The sequence below is a fragment of the Pleurodeles waltl genome, chromosome 6, assembly GCF_031143425.1.
Source record: "Pleurodeles waltl isolate 20211129_DDA chromosome 6, aPleWal1.hap1.20221129, whole genome shotgun sequence".
NCBI classification, from domain to species: Eukaryota; Metazoa; Chordata; class Amphibia; order Caudata; family Salamandridae; genus Pleurodeles; species Pleurodeles waltl.
This window is the reverse complement of record NC_090445.1, coordinates 723,941,350-723,961,936: the sequence shown is the minus strand read 5'-3', so window position 1 is coordinate 723,961,936 and position 20,587 is coordinate 723,941,350. Positions and strand designations below refer to the sequence as shown.

Below are 20,587 nucleotides of genomic sequence, written 5' to 3'. Positions count from 1 at the left end.
ATCTGCAGTTAGAAGTATCCATCAGAAGAATAAGGGCCTTACCTTTGGTAACGTTCTTTCTGGTTGATACTCTAACTTCAGATTCCTCACCATTCACCACCTCTGAAGTGGTCACTTTTTAACATCTAAAAAGATTCCAAGTTAGTACAGCACATTGTTACCAGCACTTATTCATGCTCCACATCTGGAGGCGCAGAAAGGATGCCAATAAGAAACAGGTCAGCAGGCATGTTCTGTGCTTAAATACATCTCTCCACAGTGACCTCCGGGGCAGTGTGGAGACAACGCATAGTCACACGACACCACCTAGCAGCGCATCGGAACACTCTTATGAAAAGAAATTCCAAGATTTAGTCAAGACGCCTAGAAGATATCCTTAGATGAGGAATTTGAAGTTAGAGTATCCACTAAAAAGGCTGTTACCGAAGGTAAGAAACTTGTTTTTTTTGTAAAGAGAAAGGTCAATAAGGAGCAGGAGCTCACTGAGTGAGAAGTAGGTTTTAGGGAATCACAGCTGCTATTGGGACTGTCTCTTGGCAAAACCTGTAGATGTCTTTACTAGATACCAAACTCAAAGGTTTTTGGGCCATGAAGAAATGAAGTGCATTTCGCTCCTACAGTAAATAGGAGGCTTAATTTCCCTTGATTTGAAACACCTCCATTCCTATTAAAATGTAGGGCCCTGTCTCTCCCCTCACTATATTTAGGTCTGGCACTGATTTTACAATATATATATATATATACCACTCACTTACCTATAGGTACTTTCAGCCAACCCCTCTTATCCATTAAGCTGCTTCACATTTTACTTACCCACCCCCACCACAGCATGAAGCATACCAGATATGGTTCACAGACAGAGTAACTTTGTGAGAAGGCTTGACAAATGTTTAACTATAGTAGTAGTCGCTCTCCACTGAGACCAGTGGGACTTTACTCCCTAGATATTGGGGGATTTCTTTTTTTATACCAGACACGTAGATTAAAGGTAAGACTTAATATAGCCTTTTTGCATGTACGGGGACGGCACCGGCCATAGGGATCCTCTGTGCCCTGATAAAGGCCCAAGACCCCTTGTGGGCTAACATAATGGACCAAAACATGTTGGCACAACAATATTAGAAAGGGTGGTAGAGACGGGTGGTTGAGACAATCTCATACTATTCATCTAAATTATATTTGAATCCTTGCCTATGTGCCATTTAAATCAAGAAAACTCCTTTGGGTTATGCATGATTTTTATAACGAAACCTGGATTCCACACATACCCAGAATCACTTATTCTTAACTCCTTTATTTAGAGGTTGAGACCACCACGATGGTACTATCCTACCAGGTCGGAAAGGTCCAGTCAATGATAAAACATGCAACAATAATGTAGGTGAGATTTTTCTGGCCAGTATATTTATCACTCCCATAGGACACCAGCACTTTCCTAATTAATTAAATGCAGATAGCGCTATCATATATTTTTTGTGTGGCGATGATTAAGTCAACCCAATTCAGCTACTGGTTTCAATCTCTGTGACTAAGGGCATTCTGCCGAAGCACAATGTCATCCACTCAAAGAGAAAGTAGTTACCTTCAGTGTCAGAGACTTGTGGGCTCTTGTGTGCTTTTCCTAAATATTATTATTTATAACTTTTTTCAAACTTTGCAAGCACTCTTGCTGATGCTTGCAGTGTGCCCACATGCTGTGGGTACACTGCCAGTGGGATGCATTTTTTAACGGGGTTTAATCCTCCTGTCAAACCTTTTTACAGAAGCATTCAGACGTCTGCAAGTGCGTACAGCATTTTCTCATTTTTTGTAGTAAAGTTTGACAAAAACATAGAAAAACTAAAATTTGCAAAGATAATATGATGGAAGCAAAAATAAGACTTATTGGCTTGTTTAAATTATCTAAAGCACTGATCCTTCCCTTTTAGCATGGTGACTCAAAATCTGTATTAACGATTACTTTTTTCACTCATTTCACCAACTGAGCAAAAGAAAGGTTGTTAGAATGGATGATAACCTCAAAAAGCAGGCAAAAAGACTTTGTATCGGTCACCCACTGCTACAGACGCTTGCTTAGAATGATATACAGCTGCTTAGAAGGGGGAATTGAGCTAAATGCTCTGTAACTGACCTGGCATGCTATGGCTTGGACGGGCTGGTGCTCCAGTGACCACACCCCCAAAATGACATCCCTCTCATGACCTTCTTTTTTAAGGGGCCCATCTGCAATTAACTTATACATTTACATACATGACATTCTTTTAAAGAACATACTCCTTGAAACCATGTTAAAGTGGCAGGTCTTCATAATCTGTAAAACAGTGGGACCTTTACATCATCAGGATTATAAAGACAGTGAATGCATTTTCAGTTTATCAGCAACTGCATAGCATAGCACAGAATTAAATACTGCAGTTTTAAGGGGCTTTATTTCAGGTCTTCTGGTTTCAGGACAGTTTATGGAGGTGCCCATTCCCACCAAATCAGTAACACCAATATCGTATTAATTCACTCAAGTAGTCCTTATTCTGGTCAACATAATTTCACCATCAAGTGCTACCACATGATGGCTCTGCAACTGGGCTAGCTAAAAGCACCATGCACCTTGAGCAGTCTGATATCCACTGGTTAATTCCTGCCTAGTATCCAGTGTTGCAGAAGATACACAAACTGTAATGGGGACAGTGCCCTCGAGGTACAGGCCTTTCAACAGTCATCTGCCCTAGAAAGGTGTACTGGAGGTGCCCTTCACCATCTGCAGGGCCAAAACCCGGATCCAGCAGCTGGTCAGTGAGTACCATACTCCTCTTCAGAGTCCCCGGCTGTAGTACAATTCCTGCTCCTTTGTTGAGGAGACAATTGTGGGCTCCAGGTTCTCACGCCGGATCTAAAATGGAGAAGCAATATTTACTTCAGAGCAATCACGCGTAACGGGCATGGTATATAGTGTGATACAGGAGAGCATGAGGAAGGGAAAACACTCCTACAGTCTTTTCACTCACTATGAAATTCTTTATTCAGACACTTCAAGAACACCAGCACTGATTGAGCAGGCCACGCCTTTCGTGACAAGTGGTGAGTACAAAAAGACAAAGAAGGCTTCATCGGACTCTACAGCCTGAGCAAAGTAGAGAATTCAGAAGAAAAAAAAGCAGGGCCCGGCCCCTGTTTAATAAGGAAACTGTTACTTACCCAGTAGGCATCTGTATGTGCCATGTAGTGCTGTAGATTCATATGCTCCTGCCATCTAGTGTTGAGTTCAGAGTGTTGCAAGTTGTTTTTTTCGAGGAAGCATTTTTGAGGCAGTAGATCAAGTGACTCCCCCTCCTTGGTGATACTGCGTTTGGGCATCGACTCGTTTGATTGATTTCCCCGCAAGCCGGTGAGAAAAGGAGTGCAGAGGACATATAGAGAAAGAGATGTCCATGCAAATGTAACCTATATATATATATGTTCGATGGCATGTGTAGCTGCAGATACACATGCTTTGCACATCCCGCCATCTGGTGTTGGGCTCGGAGTGTTACAAGTTGTTTTTCTTCGAAGAAGTCTTTTCGAGTCACGAGATCGAGGGACTCCTCCCTTTCGGCTCCATTGCGCATGGGCGTCGACTCCATCTTAGATTGTTTTCTTTCCGCCATCGGGTTCGGACGTGTTCTTTTTCGCTCCGCGCTTCGGTTCAGAAAGTTAATGAAAAACTCGGAAAATTCGACGGTATTGTTTGCGTTCGGTATCGGGTTAGTTACAACAGATCGACACCGAATTTTGAAGATCTCCGGCGGCCCTTTGGGGTTTTCGATTCCCCGGCTGGGCCTGGTCGGCCCGACCGCGTGCGTCTTCAAGGCTAATGGAATGGACCCCATTCCGCTTCTGCCCTGAATGTCACAAGTATCCTTATACAGATCAGCATTTGGTCTGTAATTTGTGTTTGTCGCCAGATCACAAAGAGGATACCTGTGAGGCCTGTCGAGCATTTCGGTCCAGAAAGACCTTAAGGGACCGAAGAGCAAGAAGACTACAGATGGCGTCGGTGCCGACAGGACAAAAACACATGGAGGAAGAAGAGGAAGCCTTCTCCATCGAGGATTCGGACTCGGAAGAGGTCGATCCTGAACAGACGCCGAAAACCGTGAGAAAGACGTCGATACACAAGACTCACGTAAAGACCAGTAAAGACCAGGGGACGCCACCACCAACAGGCCATGGCTTAACCCGAAAAATAGGTGATCGGGCATCGGCACCGAAAAAGGGCATGCATGTGTCAAAGTCATCCGACTCCGGTCGAGATACCGGCACAGAGCACACTCGACCCCGAGACACCGGGTCAGAGCAGACTCGACCCCGAGACACCGGGTCAGAGCAATCTCAGCACCGAGAGAGCGGCACCGAACCAAGTCAGCACCAAGATATCAGTACGTCGTAGAGCAAAAAATGTAGTTGGAACCGAAAAATGCACCTGAAAAGGTTTCGATACCGAAACATCCGGCCTCGGAACCGAAATCAAGTTCCTACACAGAGGAACAAGGCCTGTCCTCACAAATGCAAACACATAGATTTGGACAGGAACTGGAGACAATGGAGCCAGACTACACACAAAGAAGGCTCCACATCCAAAAAGAAACGGGGAAGATCAGTAATCTCCCTCCGATTCGAATTAAACGAAAACTTGCCTTCCAAGAGAAAGACAAGCAGCCACAGGCGAAGGTGGCTAAACAAGTAACCCCACCACCATCTCCACAACGCTCTCCACAACCATCACCGGTAGCCACTCCACCAATGATGCAATCCCCAACTCATACAGGGATGAGTCAGGATGATCCAGACGCGTGGGATCTCTATGATGCGCCAGTGTCAGATAACAGTCCCGACTGTTATCCAGCTAGACAGTCACCACCAGAGGATAGTACAGCCTACGCACAGGTGGTGTCAAGGGCAGCGGCGTTTCATAATGTCAGCCTGCATACTGAGCCAATTGAAGAAGGCTTTCTATTTAATACACTGTCGTCCACACACAGCCAGTACCAGAGCCTCCCCATGCTACCTGGAATGCTAAAACACTCTGAACAAGTGTTTGAGGAGCCTGTGAAAGGAAGGGCCATTACTCCAAGGGTGGAGAAAAAATATAAACCGCCACCAACAGACCCCGTGTACATCACACAACAGTTAACACCAGACTCAGTGGTAGTAGGGGCAGCACGCAAGAGGGCAAACTCACACACCTCAGGAGATGCACCACCTCCAGACAAAGAGTCGTAAGTTTGACGCGGCAGGGAAAAGAGTGGCGGCACAGGCAGCAAACCAGTGGCGTATTGCCAACTCACAGGCTTTGTTGGCCAGATATGATAGGGCTCATTGGGACGAAATGCAACACTTTATAGAACATTTGCCCAAGGAGTTCCAAAAGAGAGCCCAGCAAGTAGTGGAAGAAGGACAGACAATCTCTAACAATCAGATACGTCAGCAATGGATGCAGCAGACACAGCTGCTAGTTCTGTAAACACAGCAGTGACAATACGGAGATATGCATGGCTGCGTACATCAGGATTCAAGCCGAAATACAACAAGCCGTGCTGAATATGCCATTTAACGGACAGCAGTTGTTTGGGCCGGAGGTTGACACTGCTATCGAAAAACTTAAAAAGGGCACTTATACGGCCAAAGCCATGGGAGCACTCTACTCCCCAAAGAGCAGAGGCACATTTGGTAAAACACAGTTTCGAGGGGGGTTTCGAGGACAAAGCATGGAACCCACAACCTCACAAACAAGGCCCACTTATCACAGCCAATATCAGCGGGGAAGTTTTCGGGGACAATATAGAGGGGGACAATTCCAAAAAACTAGAGGGAAGTTCCAAAGTCCCAAAACTCCACAAAACAAGCAGTGACTTCGACGTCACAAATCCCCAACACATAACACCAGTGGGGGGGGAGACTAACCAAGTTCTACAAACAATGGGAGGAAATAACAACAGACACTTGGGTCCTAGCAATTATCCAGCATGGTTATTGCATAGAATTTCTAAAAGTCCCTCCAAATGTCCCACCAAAGACACACAATATGTCAAAACAACACATGGATCTTCTACAACTGGAGGTCCAAGCGTTGTTACAAACAAATGCAATAGAACTGGTACCAATTCATCAGAGAGGAACAGGAGTTTACTCGCTATACTTTCTCATACCGAAAAAAGACAAAACTCTAAGACCTATATTAGATCTCAGAACATTAAATATCTACATCAAATCAGATCACTTTCACATGGTGACACTGCAGGACGTAATCCCATTGCTCAAACAACAAGACTACATGACAACACTACACCTAAAGGATGCATACTTCCATATACTGATACATCCTTCATACATAAAGTACTTAAGGTTTGTATTCCAAGGGGTACATTACCAATTCAAAGTGTTGCCATTCGGGATAACAACTGCGCCAAGAGTTTTTACAAAATGCCTGGCAGTAGTGGCTGCTCATATCAGAAGGCAGCAAATACATGTGTTCCCGTACCTAGACGATTGGTTAATCAAAACCAACACGCAAGAACGGTGTTCACAACACACTAGGTATGTCATAGAAACCCTCCACAAACTAGGTTTCTCACTCAACTACAACAAGTCACACCTTCAGCCGTGTCAGACACAGCAATACTTAGGAGCAACAATCAACACAACAAAAGGGATTGCCACTCCAAGTCCACAAAGGGTACAGGCATTTCACAATGTAATACAGGCCATATACCCAAAACAAAAGATACAAGTGAAGATGGTGATGAAACTACTAGGCATGATGTCCTCATGCATAGCCATTGTCCCAAACGCAAGATTGCACATGCGGCCCTTACAACAGTGCCTAGCATCACAATGGTCACAGGCACAGTGTCAACTTCAAGATCTAGTGTTGATAGACCGCCAAACATACACCTTGCTTCAATGGTGGAACAATATAAATTTAAACCAATGGCGGCCTTTCCAAGACCCAGTGCCTCAAAACGTAATAACAACAGATGCCTCCATGATAGGGTGGGGAGCACACCTCAACCAACACAGCATCTAAGGACAATGGGACACTCAACAGAGACAGTTTCACATAAATCACTTAGAACTACTGGCAGTATTTCTAGCATTGAAAGCATTTCAACCTATAATAAGCCACAAACACATTCTTGTCAAAACAGACAACATGTCAACAATGTATTATCTGAACAAACAGGGAGGAACACACTCGACACAGTTGTGTCTCCTGGCACAGAAAATATGGCATTGGGAAATTCACAACCACATTCGCCTAATAGCGCAGTTTATTCCAGGGATTCAGAATCAGTTAGCAGACAATTTCTCTCGGGATCACCAACAGATCCATGAATGGGAGATTGACCCCCAAATACTAAACACTTACTTCCAAAGATGGGGAACACCACAGATAGACCTATTTGCAACAAAACAAAACGCAAAATGCCAAAACTTCGCATCCAGATACCCACAGGATCAGTCTCAAGGCAATGCGTTATGGATGAGTTGGTCAGGGATATTTGCATACGCTTTTCCCCCTCTCCCACTCCTTCCATATCTGGTAAACAAATTGAGTCAAAACAAACTCAAACTCATACTAATAGCACCAACTTGGGCAAGGCAACCTTGGTACACAACACTACTAGACCTATCAGTAGTACCTCATGTCAAACTACCAAACAGGCCAGATCTTTTAACTCAACACAAACAACAGATCAGACACCCAAATCCAGCATCGCTGAATCTAGCAATTTGGCTCCTGAAGTCTTAGAATTCGGACATCTAGACCTCACACAAGAATGTATGGAGGTCATAAAACAAGCTAGGAAACCAACCACAAGACACTGCTATGCAAATAAGTGGAAAAGGTTTGTTTATTACTGCCATAATAAACAAATACAACCCTTACACGCATCTGCTAAAGACATCGGTAGCTACCTACTGCACTTACAAAAGTCAAAGCTAGCTTTTTCATCCATTAAAATACATCTCACCGCAATTTCAGCTTATCTGCAAATTATGCACTCAACATCACTTTTTAGGATCCCAGTCATAAAAGCTTTTATGGAGTGTCTAAAAAGAATTATCCCACCAAGGATGTCACCAGTTCCTTCGTGGAACCTTAACATTGTCTTAACATGGCTCATGGGTCCACCGTTTGAACCCATGCACTCATGTGAGATACAATACTTAACATGGAAAGTAGCATTTCTAATTGCCATCACATCTCTAAGAAGAGTAAGTGAGATACAAGCATTTACCATACAAGAACCCTTTATTCAGATACACAAGCATAAAGTAGTTTTACGAACAAATCCAAAGTTCTTACCAAAGGTCATATCACAGTTCCACTTGAATCAAACAGTAGAACTACCAGTGTTCTTTCCAGAACCAGATTCTGTACCTGAAAGAACACTACATACATTAGACATCAAAAGAGCGTTAATGTATTACATTGACAGAACAAAACAAATTCGAAAAACAAAACAATTGTTCGTTGCTTTCCAGAAACCTCATACAGGGAATCCAATATCCAAACAAGGCATTGCCAGATGGATAGTTAAATGCATTCAAACCTGTTATATCAAAGCAAAAAGAGAACTGCCTATAACACCAAAGGTACTCTCAACTAGAAAGAAAGGTGCTACCATGGCCTTTCTAGGAAACATTCCAATGACTGAAATATGTAAGGCAGCCACATGGTCTACGCCTCATACGTTTACCAAGCACTACTGCGTGGATGTGTTAACAGCACAACAAGCCACAGTAGGACAAGCAGTACTAAGAACTTTGTATCAAACAACTTCAACTCCTACAGGCTGAACCACCGCTTTTGGGGAAATAACTGCTAACTAGTCTATGTAAAGCATGTGTATCTGCAGCTACACATGCCATTGAACAGAAAATGTCACTTACCCAGTGTACATCTGTTCGTGGCATGAGACGCTGCAGATTCACATGCGCCCACCCGCCTCCCCGGGAGCCTGTAGCCGTTTGAAGTTCATCTTGAACATTTGTAAATTTGTAAATATATCGCTTTAAACCACATTATGTACATACATATTTACTCCATTGCATGGGCACTATTACTATAATACACAACTCCTACCTCACCCTCTGCGGGGAAAACAATCTAAGATGGAGTCGACGCCCATGCGCAATGGAGCCGAAAGGGAAGGAGTCCCTCGATCTCATGACTCGAAAAGACTTCTTCGAAAAAAAACAACTTGTAACACTCCGAGCCCAACACTAGATGGCGGGATGTGCAAAGCATGTGAATCTGCAGCGTCTCATGCCACGAACAGATGTACACTGGGTAAGTGACATTTTCCATATATATATATATATATATATATATATATATATATATATATATATATATATTTAATGACCTCCATACACTCATTTGAAAGGTTTAGATATCCAAATTCTAAGACTTCAGGAGCCAGATTGCTAGGTTGAGCGATGCTGGATTGGGGTGTCTGATCTGTTGTTTGTGTTGTGTTAACAGATCTGGTCTGTTTGGTAGTTTGATGTGCGGTACTACCGAGAAGTCCAATAGTATGGTGTACCATGGTTGGTGAGCCCACGTTGGTGCTATGAGTATTAGTTTGAGTTTGTTTTGACTCAGTTTATTGACCAGGAAAGGAATGAGCGGGAGAGGGGGGAAAGCGTAGGCAAATATCCCGACCAGCTGATCCATAGAGCATTGCCCTTGGACTAAGGGTGTGGGTACCTGGATGCGAAGTTTTGGCATTTTGCGTTTTGTTGCAAACAGATCTATGTTTGGTGTCCCCCAGCGGTAGAAGTAATCTTGTAGAATCTGGGGATGTATTTCCCACTTGTGAGTTTGTTGGTGATCTCGACTGAGATTGTCGGCTAACTGACTGTGAATGCCTCGTATATATTGTGCTATCAGGCGAATGTTGTTGTGAATTGCCCAATGACAAATTTTTTGTGCTAGGAGACACAGTTGTGACGAGTGTGTCCACCCCTGTTTGTTTAGATAATACATTGTTGTCATATTGTCTGTTTTGACAAGAATGTGTTTGTGGACTAGAAGGGGCTGAAAGGCTTTTAATGCTAGAAAGACTGCTAGCAGTTCCAAGAGATTTATGTGAAGTTGTTTTTGTTTACTGTCCCACTGACCTTGTATACTGTGATTGTTGAGGTGTTCTCCCCACCCAATCATGGAGGCGTCTGTTGTGATAAGGCGTGAGGCACTGGGTCTTGAAAAGGCCGCCCTTTGTTTAAATTTACAGAGTTCCACCACTGAAGCGAAGAGTGTGTTTGGCGGTCTATCAACACCAGATCTTGGAGTTGACCCTGTGCCTGCGTCCATTGTTTAGCTAGGCACTCTTGTAAGGGCTGCATGTGTAGTCTTGCGTTTGGGACAATAGCTATGCATGAGGACATCATGCCTAGTAGTTTCATTACAAACCTGACCGTGTATTGTTGGTTTGGCTGCATGCTTGATCCTAAATTTTGAAACGATTGAACTCTTTGTGGACTTGGAGTGGCAATTGCTTTTTGTGTGCTGAGTGTGGCTCCCAAGTATTGCTGTATTAGGGATGGTTGTAAATGAGATTTTTGGTAATTTATAGAAAACCCTATTTTGTGTAGAGTATCTATTACATATTGCGTGTGAATTTGACATTGGTGTTGAGTGTTGGCTTTTATTAGCCAATCGTCTAGATACGGGAATACGTGCATGTGATGTCTCCTTATATGTGCTGCTACTACGGCTCGGCATTTTGTAAATACCCTGGGTGCTGTTGTTATCTCGAAGGGCAACACTTTGAATCAGTAATGTTTGCCTTGTATTACAAACCTGAGGTATTTCCTGTGAGATGGATGAATGGGTATGTGAAAAAACGCATCCTTTAGATCCAGTGTTGCCATGTATTCCCCTTGTTTTAGTAAGGGAACTACGTCCTGTAGCGTTACCATGTGAAAATGATCTGATTTGATGAAGAGATTTAACATTCTGAGATCTAGAATAGGCCTTAACGTCGTCTTTTTTTTGGAATAAGGAAATATAGGGAGTAAACCCCTGTTCCTTTCTGGTGATAAGGTACTAGTTCTATGGCTTGTTTTGCTTGGACCTCTATTTGTAATAGGTAAAGGTGTTGTATTGACATCTTGTGCGTTCTTGGGGGAACACCCGGAGGGAATTTTGTGAACTCTATGCAGTAACCATGTTGGATAATTGATAGCACCCATGTGTACGTGGTAATGCGTGTCCAATTGTTGTGGTATTTTGTTAATCTCCCCCCCCCCCCCCCCCCCCACTGGTGAGGTGTGTTGGGGAAGTGTGACATTGAAGCCACTGCTTGATACTAGGGGTCTGCTTGGCAGGCTGAAATTTCGCTCTTCCTCTTGGGAACTGTCCTCTATAGGAACCACAAAACCCCCCTCTCTGGTACTGACACTGGTAAGTGGGTTTTGTTTGAGAGGTGGATGGTTTTGAGGGTTGGTGTCTAAACCCTCCCCTAAACTGTGGTTTCCTAAATGTTCCCCATAATTGAGAGGAGTAGAGCGCGCCCATGGCTTTGGAGGTGTCCGTGTCCTTTTTCATTTTTTCTATTGCGGTGTCCACCTCCGGCCTGAATAGCTGGTGTTGATTGAACGGCATATTCAATACCGCCTGCTGTATCTCTGGTTCAAAACCAGAACTTTGTAGCCATGCATGCCTCCTAATGGTGACTGCTGTATTGACAGTACGTGCCGCTGTATCAGCAGTGTCTAGTGCAGAGCAGATCTGGTTGTTGGAGATGGCCTGTCCCTCTTCCACCACTTGTTGGGCACGTTTTTGATGCTCTTTTGGTAGATGTTTGATAATATCCTGCATCTCGTCCCAATGTGCTCTGTCGTAGCAGGCAAGGAGGGCTTTTGAGTTGGCAATACGCCACTGATTGGCCGCTTGCGATGCCACACTTTTCTCTGACGCGTCAAACTTACAGCTTTCCTTATCAGGGGGTGGCGCATCCCCTGATGACTGTGAATTTGCCCGCTTTCTTGCAGCCCCCACTACAACTGAGTCTGGAGGGAGCTGTTGTGTAATAAACACAGGGTCTGACGGGGCGGTTTATATCTTTTCTCGACCCTTGGCGTGATGGCTCTCCCTTTTACTGGTTCTTGGAAAACCTGTTGTGCATGTTTAAGCATGCCGGGTAACATTGTCAGGCTTTGGTATGAAGCATGTGTAGATGCCAGAGTGTCGGTCCTGTGACTCGAAAAGACTCCTTCGAAGGAAAACAACTTGTAACACTCCGAGCCCAACACTAAATGGCAGGAACAGTGCACAGCATGTGTATCTGCAGCTACACATGCCATCAAACATATATATACACATACAAACATAAGGAAAAACTGAAACGGCCACAGCACTACATGCCACAAACAGATGCTTACTGGGTAAGTAACATTTTCTTCATTTCGACCTCAGGTGCCGTATCGCTGTGGAAGCGAAATCAGCTCATTGAGAAGGTGTGGCCTGTTGGGAAGCTTCACGTGGGGAGCTATTGAGAGATCCAATAGTGTGGTAAACCAGGGCTGCCCCATGTGGGAGCTACAAGGATCATGTTGAGAGACGGTTGCCTGATCCTTTGCACTAGAAAGAAAATGAGAGGGAGAGCAGGAAAAGCATAGGCAAATATCCCTGACCAGTTCATCCCTAGTGTTGCCCTTAAATAGAGGGTGTGGATACCTGGAGGCAAAGCTTTGACATTTGTTTTCTGTTGAGGCGAAAAAAACTATCTGAGGTGTGCCCCACTTCCGGAAGTATTTTTGAAGAACTTGCGGATGGAGTTCCCATTCGTGGACTTGTTGCTGCATCCTGCTGAGCAGGTCTACAAAATCGTTGTCTATTCCCGGGAGATATTCTGCTACTAGATGTATGTGATGGTGGTGAGCCCATTTCCAAATTGTCTTGAAGGTTGTGACAATTGGAGTGACCGTGCACCACCTCCCCCCCCCCCCCTAAACTACCCATTTCTGAAGGTAGTACATTCTGTTATGTTGTCTGTGTGGACTAGGACATCTTTGTGAGAGAGGTGTTGAAGGAATGCTTTCAGGGCTAGAAATACTACCTGAAGCTCTAGGACGTTGATGACGACGATCCAAATGTCCTTGTACTGAGAGCTCTTGAAGGTGAGTGCCCCACCCTGTGTATGAGGCATCTGTTGTCAGTATCATCTGGGACACAGGGTACCTATTGCAGAGAGCAGTGAGTATGGCGGTTTAATAACACTAGCTCTTCGCAATGGCCCTGTGATTGAGTCCACTGATGAGACAGACAGTGCTGTACAGGATGCATGTTAAGTCTGGTGGGGGAAACAATGGCAATACACAAGGCCATCATCCCTAACAGGCGCTTCCCAGACCTGACTGTGTATGAAGAGTTCTCTTGAGGAGAGACTGGAAGTTGTGAACATGGGCTGGATTGGGGCATGCTATCCCCAACTGTGCACTGAGTATGTCTCCCGTAGATAGGGCTGTATCTGGAAAGGTTGAAAGTGGGATTTGAGGAAGTTGAGTGTGAAACCTAACTTGTGCAGAAGGTCCACTGTCATCTGACTGTGAAATTAGCATTGTGCCAAATTGCTGGCTTTGATGAGCCAGTTGTTTAGGTAAGGGAATGTGTAAGTGTTACCTGCTGGGATGTGCTGCCACTACTGCTAAGCACTTTGTGAAGACCCTGAGAGCAGTGGTGACCCCGAAAGTAAGAACTTTGAATTGGTAGCGATTTCCTGCAACTTGAATCTGAGATATTTGTGGTGTGAAAGGTAGGCGGGAATATGGAAGTAAGTGCCCTTGAGATCGAAGGCAGTCTTGAAGTCGCCCTTTTGCGAGAGGGGAATTGCGTCATGAAGATTGACCATGTGAAAGTGTTCTGGAAGAATGTATTGGTTTAAGGGCAGTAGGTCCAGAATGGGCCTGAGAGAGCTGTCTTTTTGGGGAATGAGGAAGTATAGAGAGTATACTCCCCTTCCTTGGTGATGTAGCTGAACTGGCTCGATGGCCTCTCTCAGATGAAGGGATTGTACTTCTTGTTTGAGAAGAAAAAGGTGTTCTTGAGCGAGCCTGTGGGAGTAGGTGGGTAATGTTTGGATGAGTGGTAATGAGCTCCAGACAGGAACGATGTTGGATAATGGAGAGGACCCACTGGTCCGAAGTGATGTTGACCCAGTGTGTATGGAAATCTTGAAATTGACCCCGACAGGTGTGTAATAGGGGACAGGGGCGTAAGTAATCACTGTTTAAAGGTTGATGTGGAGGCGCTCTTACTTCTACCTTGTGTGTTGTTACCTCTAAAGGTGCCTCTGTAGGAGCTTGAAGGCTGCCTGGTCTGAGAGGTGGAGGTGTCTGATGATGTTGGTTTGTAACCACCTCTGAATGTGGGGTGCCGAAAAGTACCTCTTTGGGAGGAGGACTGTAAAGCACCCATGGCCTTTGTGGTATTAGTGTCTTTTTTCATCTTCTCAAGGGTAGACTTTACTTGAAGGTGAAAAGGTGCTCCTTATCAAAGGACATGTTTAGCACTGCTTGTTGCGTCTAAGCCAGCCATGTCTTCTTACCTGTGCTAGTGTGGATGCCACGTGCAGTGGTGTCCACAGCATCCAGGGCACACCTAATTGAGTTGCCACTGATTATCTGTCCTTCTGTGACAATCTGTTGTCCTCTTTTGTGGTGCTCATCAGGAGATATTAGTGAGCCTGATCGTATCCTGCCTGTAGGGCTCGTGATTTGGCGATGAACCAGTGATCAGCAGCCTGCATAGCCATTCTTTTACCTGCTGCATCTATCTTTTTACTCTCCTTGTCTGGGGAAGGAGAGTCCCCTGTGGCCTGACTATTGGCTCACTTACGTGTGGTAGTAGCCACAGTGGAATCTGGCGGGACCTGGGACATTATGTATGGTGGATCAGAAGGAGCGGGTTTGTATTTTTTGTCAGCTCTAGGGGTGATAACGGAATATCCCTGCGTGTGGACGTTAGGGTATCAAACAAAAAGTCCTGCTCTATGAGGTCCCTGTGAATCTTAAAAGTGTGAAAAGTGACTGCTCAGGCTATCACCTGCTGGGAGAATGTAGCATCCTCTTACTGTGAGGGTCGTTCTGGCATAAACCTGGGTCTGTAGATAACCTGGGATCAAGGTCATATGTGTTCCAAGTATCTGGGTCCTGTTGTGTCCCATCTATATCACGCGAGAGGTGATTACTGTTTCATTTTAGGCTATCTTTTTCACATTTTGCATACTAGAGATTATATAAATACAATAGAGCGTTTGGGCAGCCTAAATGTCTCAATGCACATTTTATAATAAAGAAGTCATTTCCATTCTAGATAGTGAATTACACATGTGAGCACCCATTTCTGCTTTAAAAAATTGTGATTTAAGATTTTGCAGGAAATCCTTACATCGATTTCCTTAACCCTTGTGCAGCCTCTCCTCTAGCTTGTTATCGAATGCAGCACTTAGCTAGCTATATCACATCAGCACAGCAGAGTGCATAATGTCTCCATCACTTAAAATTTGTTTCTAAAACGGACAGATTGCTATCTAAAGCTTTCAGTCATGAAATACATACCTACAAAGAGCACTTCATTCTTTAAATTTTAACAGGATTACTTTATAGTCCAGTTTCTTTTGCATCCTTTACAACATACAGTTAAAAGGACAAAAGAGAAGGTACCAGCTTATGACCATTCCTTTCTCACTTTCATGATGTATTTTATTCTACAAACTGGAAAAGAATTATATCGCGGCTTGCCAATCCGAGCTTTTCAGCCCACTCCTCCCAAAATAGTCTGATTTACAGTTTGCAGACACTAAATGGACCATAAGGAGGGGGGACTCCCTTGTCCAATCAGTTTTAATTATTTTGAAATCTTGTATCTGCGTAATGTCCTCTAAATCGGGTTCAAGGACGATTTGCTGACTAACAGTCCAGATACTCTTTCTAAAGTAAATTTCAACATTTTTGCCTCGTTTGGTGTAACTACATCCACTGTTTAGTCCATAGTGGATAGTAAAAATTCCTTTGGTAATTAAAGTGGGTAAACAAGCAGCACTGCCCTGGAGATGACATCCCCCTTCTCTGCCAGCAGTTTCAAGGCAGCACCGCAGTGAGAGGGCTGGCGGAGAACGGGTGCAGGTGGGCCTCTGCACTGCCCATGCACTTAGCATGGGCAGTGCAGGTGGCCCCCAAGGCCAGCGCTGTTGCAAGGTTCACTGTCTGCTTTGCAGGCAGTAGGGATTGCCAGGTTGCTGGTGCACCCTGCAGACAACAGCATTGCCGCTGGCTCGACTACGAGCCCCGAGACAATGGTGTAGCCTGTTTCCTGCTAGGCCAGCGGGCGGAAACTCAGGTTTCCACCCGCTGACATTTCAGGAAACTCTTAACTCCGGTGGAGAGGTGGCACTGTAGGTGGCAGCCACCATGTCGTGATTTTGGCAGACTTGCTTTCCTGTCCACCAAACTCAAAATGGGGCCCTATGTCTCAAATGTTCCAGTGACCTCCAACACACCTAGGAAATTTATATCGAGATGATAGAAGGGACAATTGGGGAAAAATTACAGAAGGGTTCCAAGTTTACATGTTATTTGGAATTTTATTTGGAAACCAGGACATGTGTTAGTAGATTCATCCATCATTTTCTCCATATACGGCAATTAATACGTTGTTGCCACTAAAGTTGTATTGGTAGTAGCAGACCATGTTTATTTTCTTAGGTCGTGAAGACCATGCCAAAACAAACCTATCACCTTTAATCAATAGGTAATCTTCACAGTCAGACTCCCGACTAATCATGTAAACAGCTTCTAATGTTAGTTCAGTTGTCTTCAGGTCGGTACCCTAAAACATAACCTGCTATTTCTTTCAAATAATTGTCCTGTTTCATGGAGTCAAGCCATTACATCTCATAAATATCCAATGCTACCATTTCTAGGACATTATCAACTACAGCTATCATTCACCCACCCACTTTCATTTCCACAATTGAGCCATAAATAGGTAACCTTGATGCTGCTTTTACTCCTAGAATTGGTCATAATAGTAAAGGGTTTTGGGGAAGTGTCATGTGAGGAGTGGCAACACTTATGGCCATATTTATACTTGTTTGCGTCGCATTTGCGTCATTTCATGATGCAAAAGCGGCGCAAACTTGCAAAATACAATTGCCATCTCTAGTCGACGAGCCCTGAAGTATCTTTTTGGACCTGAAGATCAGCAGGCATCACAGGTGGCTTCCTGATGGGGAGGCACAGATTACACACCTGATGTTAGTCGGTGTGCGTGAACTTGAAGTGGCACTGAGGACAGAATTGAAATGGCGCTCGCTCCTTCAACATGGCATAATGGTCAGTGCTATGTGGCGAGGTAGGCTCAAATGGGTGAAGACTCCTCAAAGGGCGTTCATTTGGGTCCAAGACCGACGGAGTGAAATGAGCATGATAATAAAAAAGCACGATCAAAAACAATACAGCCAATTTTAGGAAAGACAGAAGAAAGGTTTCGAAACCAGAGTGAAGGGAGACACATGTCAGAACCCGACAGTGGAGAGAAAACAATATAACAAAAGAGTTGATGCCCAAGCACAGTATCACCGAGAAGGAATCACTCAACAGTGTCCCTAGAAATTGCTTCTTCGAAGATAAACATCTTGCAACCCCCGAACCCAACACTAGGTGGCAAGAGCATGTGTATACAGCCACACATACCATCAAACACATTGTTCCTGCTGCCAATTATGGTTTCCACTCACCTTCCCAGTTTGTGGAAAGAGACTGAAGGAAATTGGTATCATCAAACCAAAAGCCACTGCTGTTGAGATGTGTCTGATGGGAGCAAAGGCCAGAGGGTTCCGCAAGATGAAGCGTGTGCTGAAGGAAAACAAGTAAAAGTTACTCTTTCCAAGCAAAACCAAATGTTTCTTGCAGACAATTTGAAATCTTGCTGCTTGGATACTATATTTAATTCAGACAGATTCTTGCTCCTTACTTGCTGAAAATGTTCCAAGAGGCAATAGAGAGAGGGGCACTGCTGTCTGAACTAGACTTGGCACCAGCTGTAGTGATACTTAAACAGAATGCCTGGTGGAGCACTGCTGCTCTTATCACCCAGTTTCCCCAATAAACACAGAGACTAAGACTTTTATTGCTCTCCTGGCTGGGAGGCTGGTGTGGGTAATGTTTTCTTTGGTGCATCCGGGCCAATGTGCCTTCTTCACCCCATCGCAGCACTCAGCACTGTATCCACATAGTACCCTTCCACAGGCCCACACTCTCCGGCATCCCAGTGCCCTTATGCGCATAGATTTTGAAAAGGCATTGGCACTTCTAAATTGGTACTTCTTTTTTGTCATGCATGGATTTTGGACCACGCGGAAAATCCTTTGTTAATGGACTTTCAGCTCAGCCCAAAGCTAAAGTCATTAGCATCCTATAACCTACACTTCCATAGAGGGGATGGATAGGGCTGCCCCTCTCGCTGCTTCTTTTCGCCCTGGTGATGATGCCTCTGGCAACTTGGGTCAGGTGCGATGCCAAAGTGTAAGGGTTCCTGGGAGTGGGCGGATTTGATCATACTTGATGCCAACAAAGTGATTGTTTGTTGGTCAGCCATAGGCCCTGAATGCTCACTATGCTGGATCTGTAGAGTGAAACCTCCGGCCTGGTGTTCAACTGGAACAAGTCAATTCTGGTCCCGATCAGGGGAGGTAGAGAGACAACTGAGATGCAATCCTGCATATGTATTTGCAAACTCAGTTTTCAATACGATGGCATACAAATTAAGTTGCAGCCCATTCTCACCTAGGGCCTGAAACTATCCCTGTTACGTAACAAGACACAAGGTCTCTCGCACTTGTTTTAATAAAGCCCCTGGTGGACCAGGTCACAGGGGCTTGTAAAAACATAAAGGAGGAGGGGCAGAAGCCCCCCCCCCTCCTGGCCTTATTTATGCCCCCAGGATTGCCACCTCCCTGGGGCTTTAATTCAATAGTATGGGGGTGCCCAAGGACCACCACCTCCTTGGGCAAAATGCTTTACTTACAGAAGGGGGGTGGGGGTCCTGTGGACCCACGCCACCACACCCTGGGCACTACCACATCGCCAGGGCTGTTTGGCCCCTGTGCAGCTCCACAGATTTAATTCAAAAGTGTGCAGGGGATCTCACAGCCCCCCCTGCACCTGGGGACCACCACCTCCCTGGGGCAAAATGCTAACTATATCAGGGGACACCCCACCCTCCTCTCCCCCAAGGACTGCCACCTCTCAAGGGCTGAACTAAAATACTGAAGGAGGTCCAAGGACCACCAACCCCTGGGATCACCACCACCTCCCCAGGGAAAATTCAAATGTTGGAGGGGGCTACGCTGCCCCCCTCAAGGAGCCAGTTATGGCCCTGGGGACCGCTATCCCCAGGGTCTGTTCCTGCTATGTCCTATGGTGCCCACCCCTGGGACATAGCTGTTTGTTGTGACTTGCTGGGAGTGTCACAGCAAACACTCCTGTTCCACTGGGCGTGAGCTGTTCAAGTGCTCCTGTCCACTGGAAGCAGAGGGTTCCTCTGTTTCCCTGCTCACAAGCTTGTGAACAGGGAAACAGAGGAAGCAACTGCTCTCACAGAGAGTGAGCTGCATCTTTAGCAGCTACCTGTCTGTGACAGAAATGCCGGGTTCTACAGGAGGTGGGGAGTGGGCTGAGACTGAAGGGCGATTCAGGCTCTACCCCCCTCTCCTCTGCAGTCCCAAACAATGGGGACATGGTGACATGGCCAGGGAATAGGGTCCTCGGGGCAGAAATCGACCCGGGTAAAGGGAGGCCATGCTTCCCCCATTATGAAAATAATATATTCCCTCAGTATCACACTTCAACCCCTCAAGTCTCCATAACCACTATCTTATCAGATGCATTTAATAATTTTTTTATATACACCAATCATACCAGAGTAGGATGCCTGAGCACTTTACATCACAGAACATTACACAGAGACAATCAATGATAGGTGTGTAAATCTGTGTATAGGAAATGTTACAGAGGACTACAAATTGGAGGAGTCACGTCATTCATACTGGTAGGCAATATAGTTTGACTGCTTGGTCTGAAGAAGCACAATAGTTAAAACGTAACACCGGTGTTGGGGGTTCTCTTTAATAATAAGAATTGATTTCTACTCAAAGGAAACCCGTTTCGCAACATTAGGTTAATGAAAGACTGGGGGAAAAAATCATAACACTGTAATCTACACCTTGAAGTTTGCATGCAGCTCTTTGATGACAGTTAATTGCTCACTGTTTTATATCAGGATTTTAACTTCTAATATGTAAGCAACAACATGATCTATATGACAATCAGTAACCCACTGACATATTCACATTACATGCACTTTGTGATCTGCATGGTAGACGTTCTTTACAGCAAGCATATGAACCCTCAGTGCTAACGCTACTTTATGAAGAGTCAAAACTATGACTAGACAAAACTTGAATCTCTCTCCAAGAAGTACATTAATCACGGAGTTATCTTGAAATTTGTATTGCTGCCAGAAAAGTACTGGAGGCAA

The 20,587-nt window shown here is 44.8% G+C and overlaps 1 protein-coding gene across 2 annotated transcripts in view; it reads right to left on the bottom strand.

Moving 5' to 3' along the window:
- Positions 1-2,410: 2,410 nt before the first annotated feature.
- The window catches only part of SFXN4 (sideroflexin 4), a 160,422-nt gene continuing 142,245 nt past the window's right edge, over positions 2,411-20,587 (bottom strand). Inside the window, exons 13-15 of one of the 2 annotated variants that reach the window (XM_069239241.1) lie at positions 17,787-17,904; positions 8,345-8,419; positions 2,758-2,887 (exon numbers count right to left, since the gene is read on the bottom strand). In XM_069239241.1, coding sequence (XP_069095342.1) covers positions 8,351-8,419; positions 17,787-17,904 — 187 coding nt within the window. In that variant the 3' untranslated portion in view covers positions 2,758-2,887; positions 8,345-8,350. Of the gene's footprint in view, positions 2,888-8,344; positions 8,420-17,786; positions 17,905-20,587 lie in introns of both variants that reach the window. The other variant, XM_069239240.1, reaches the window with a different exon arrangement.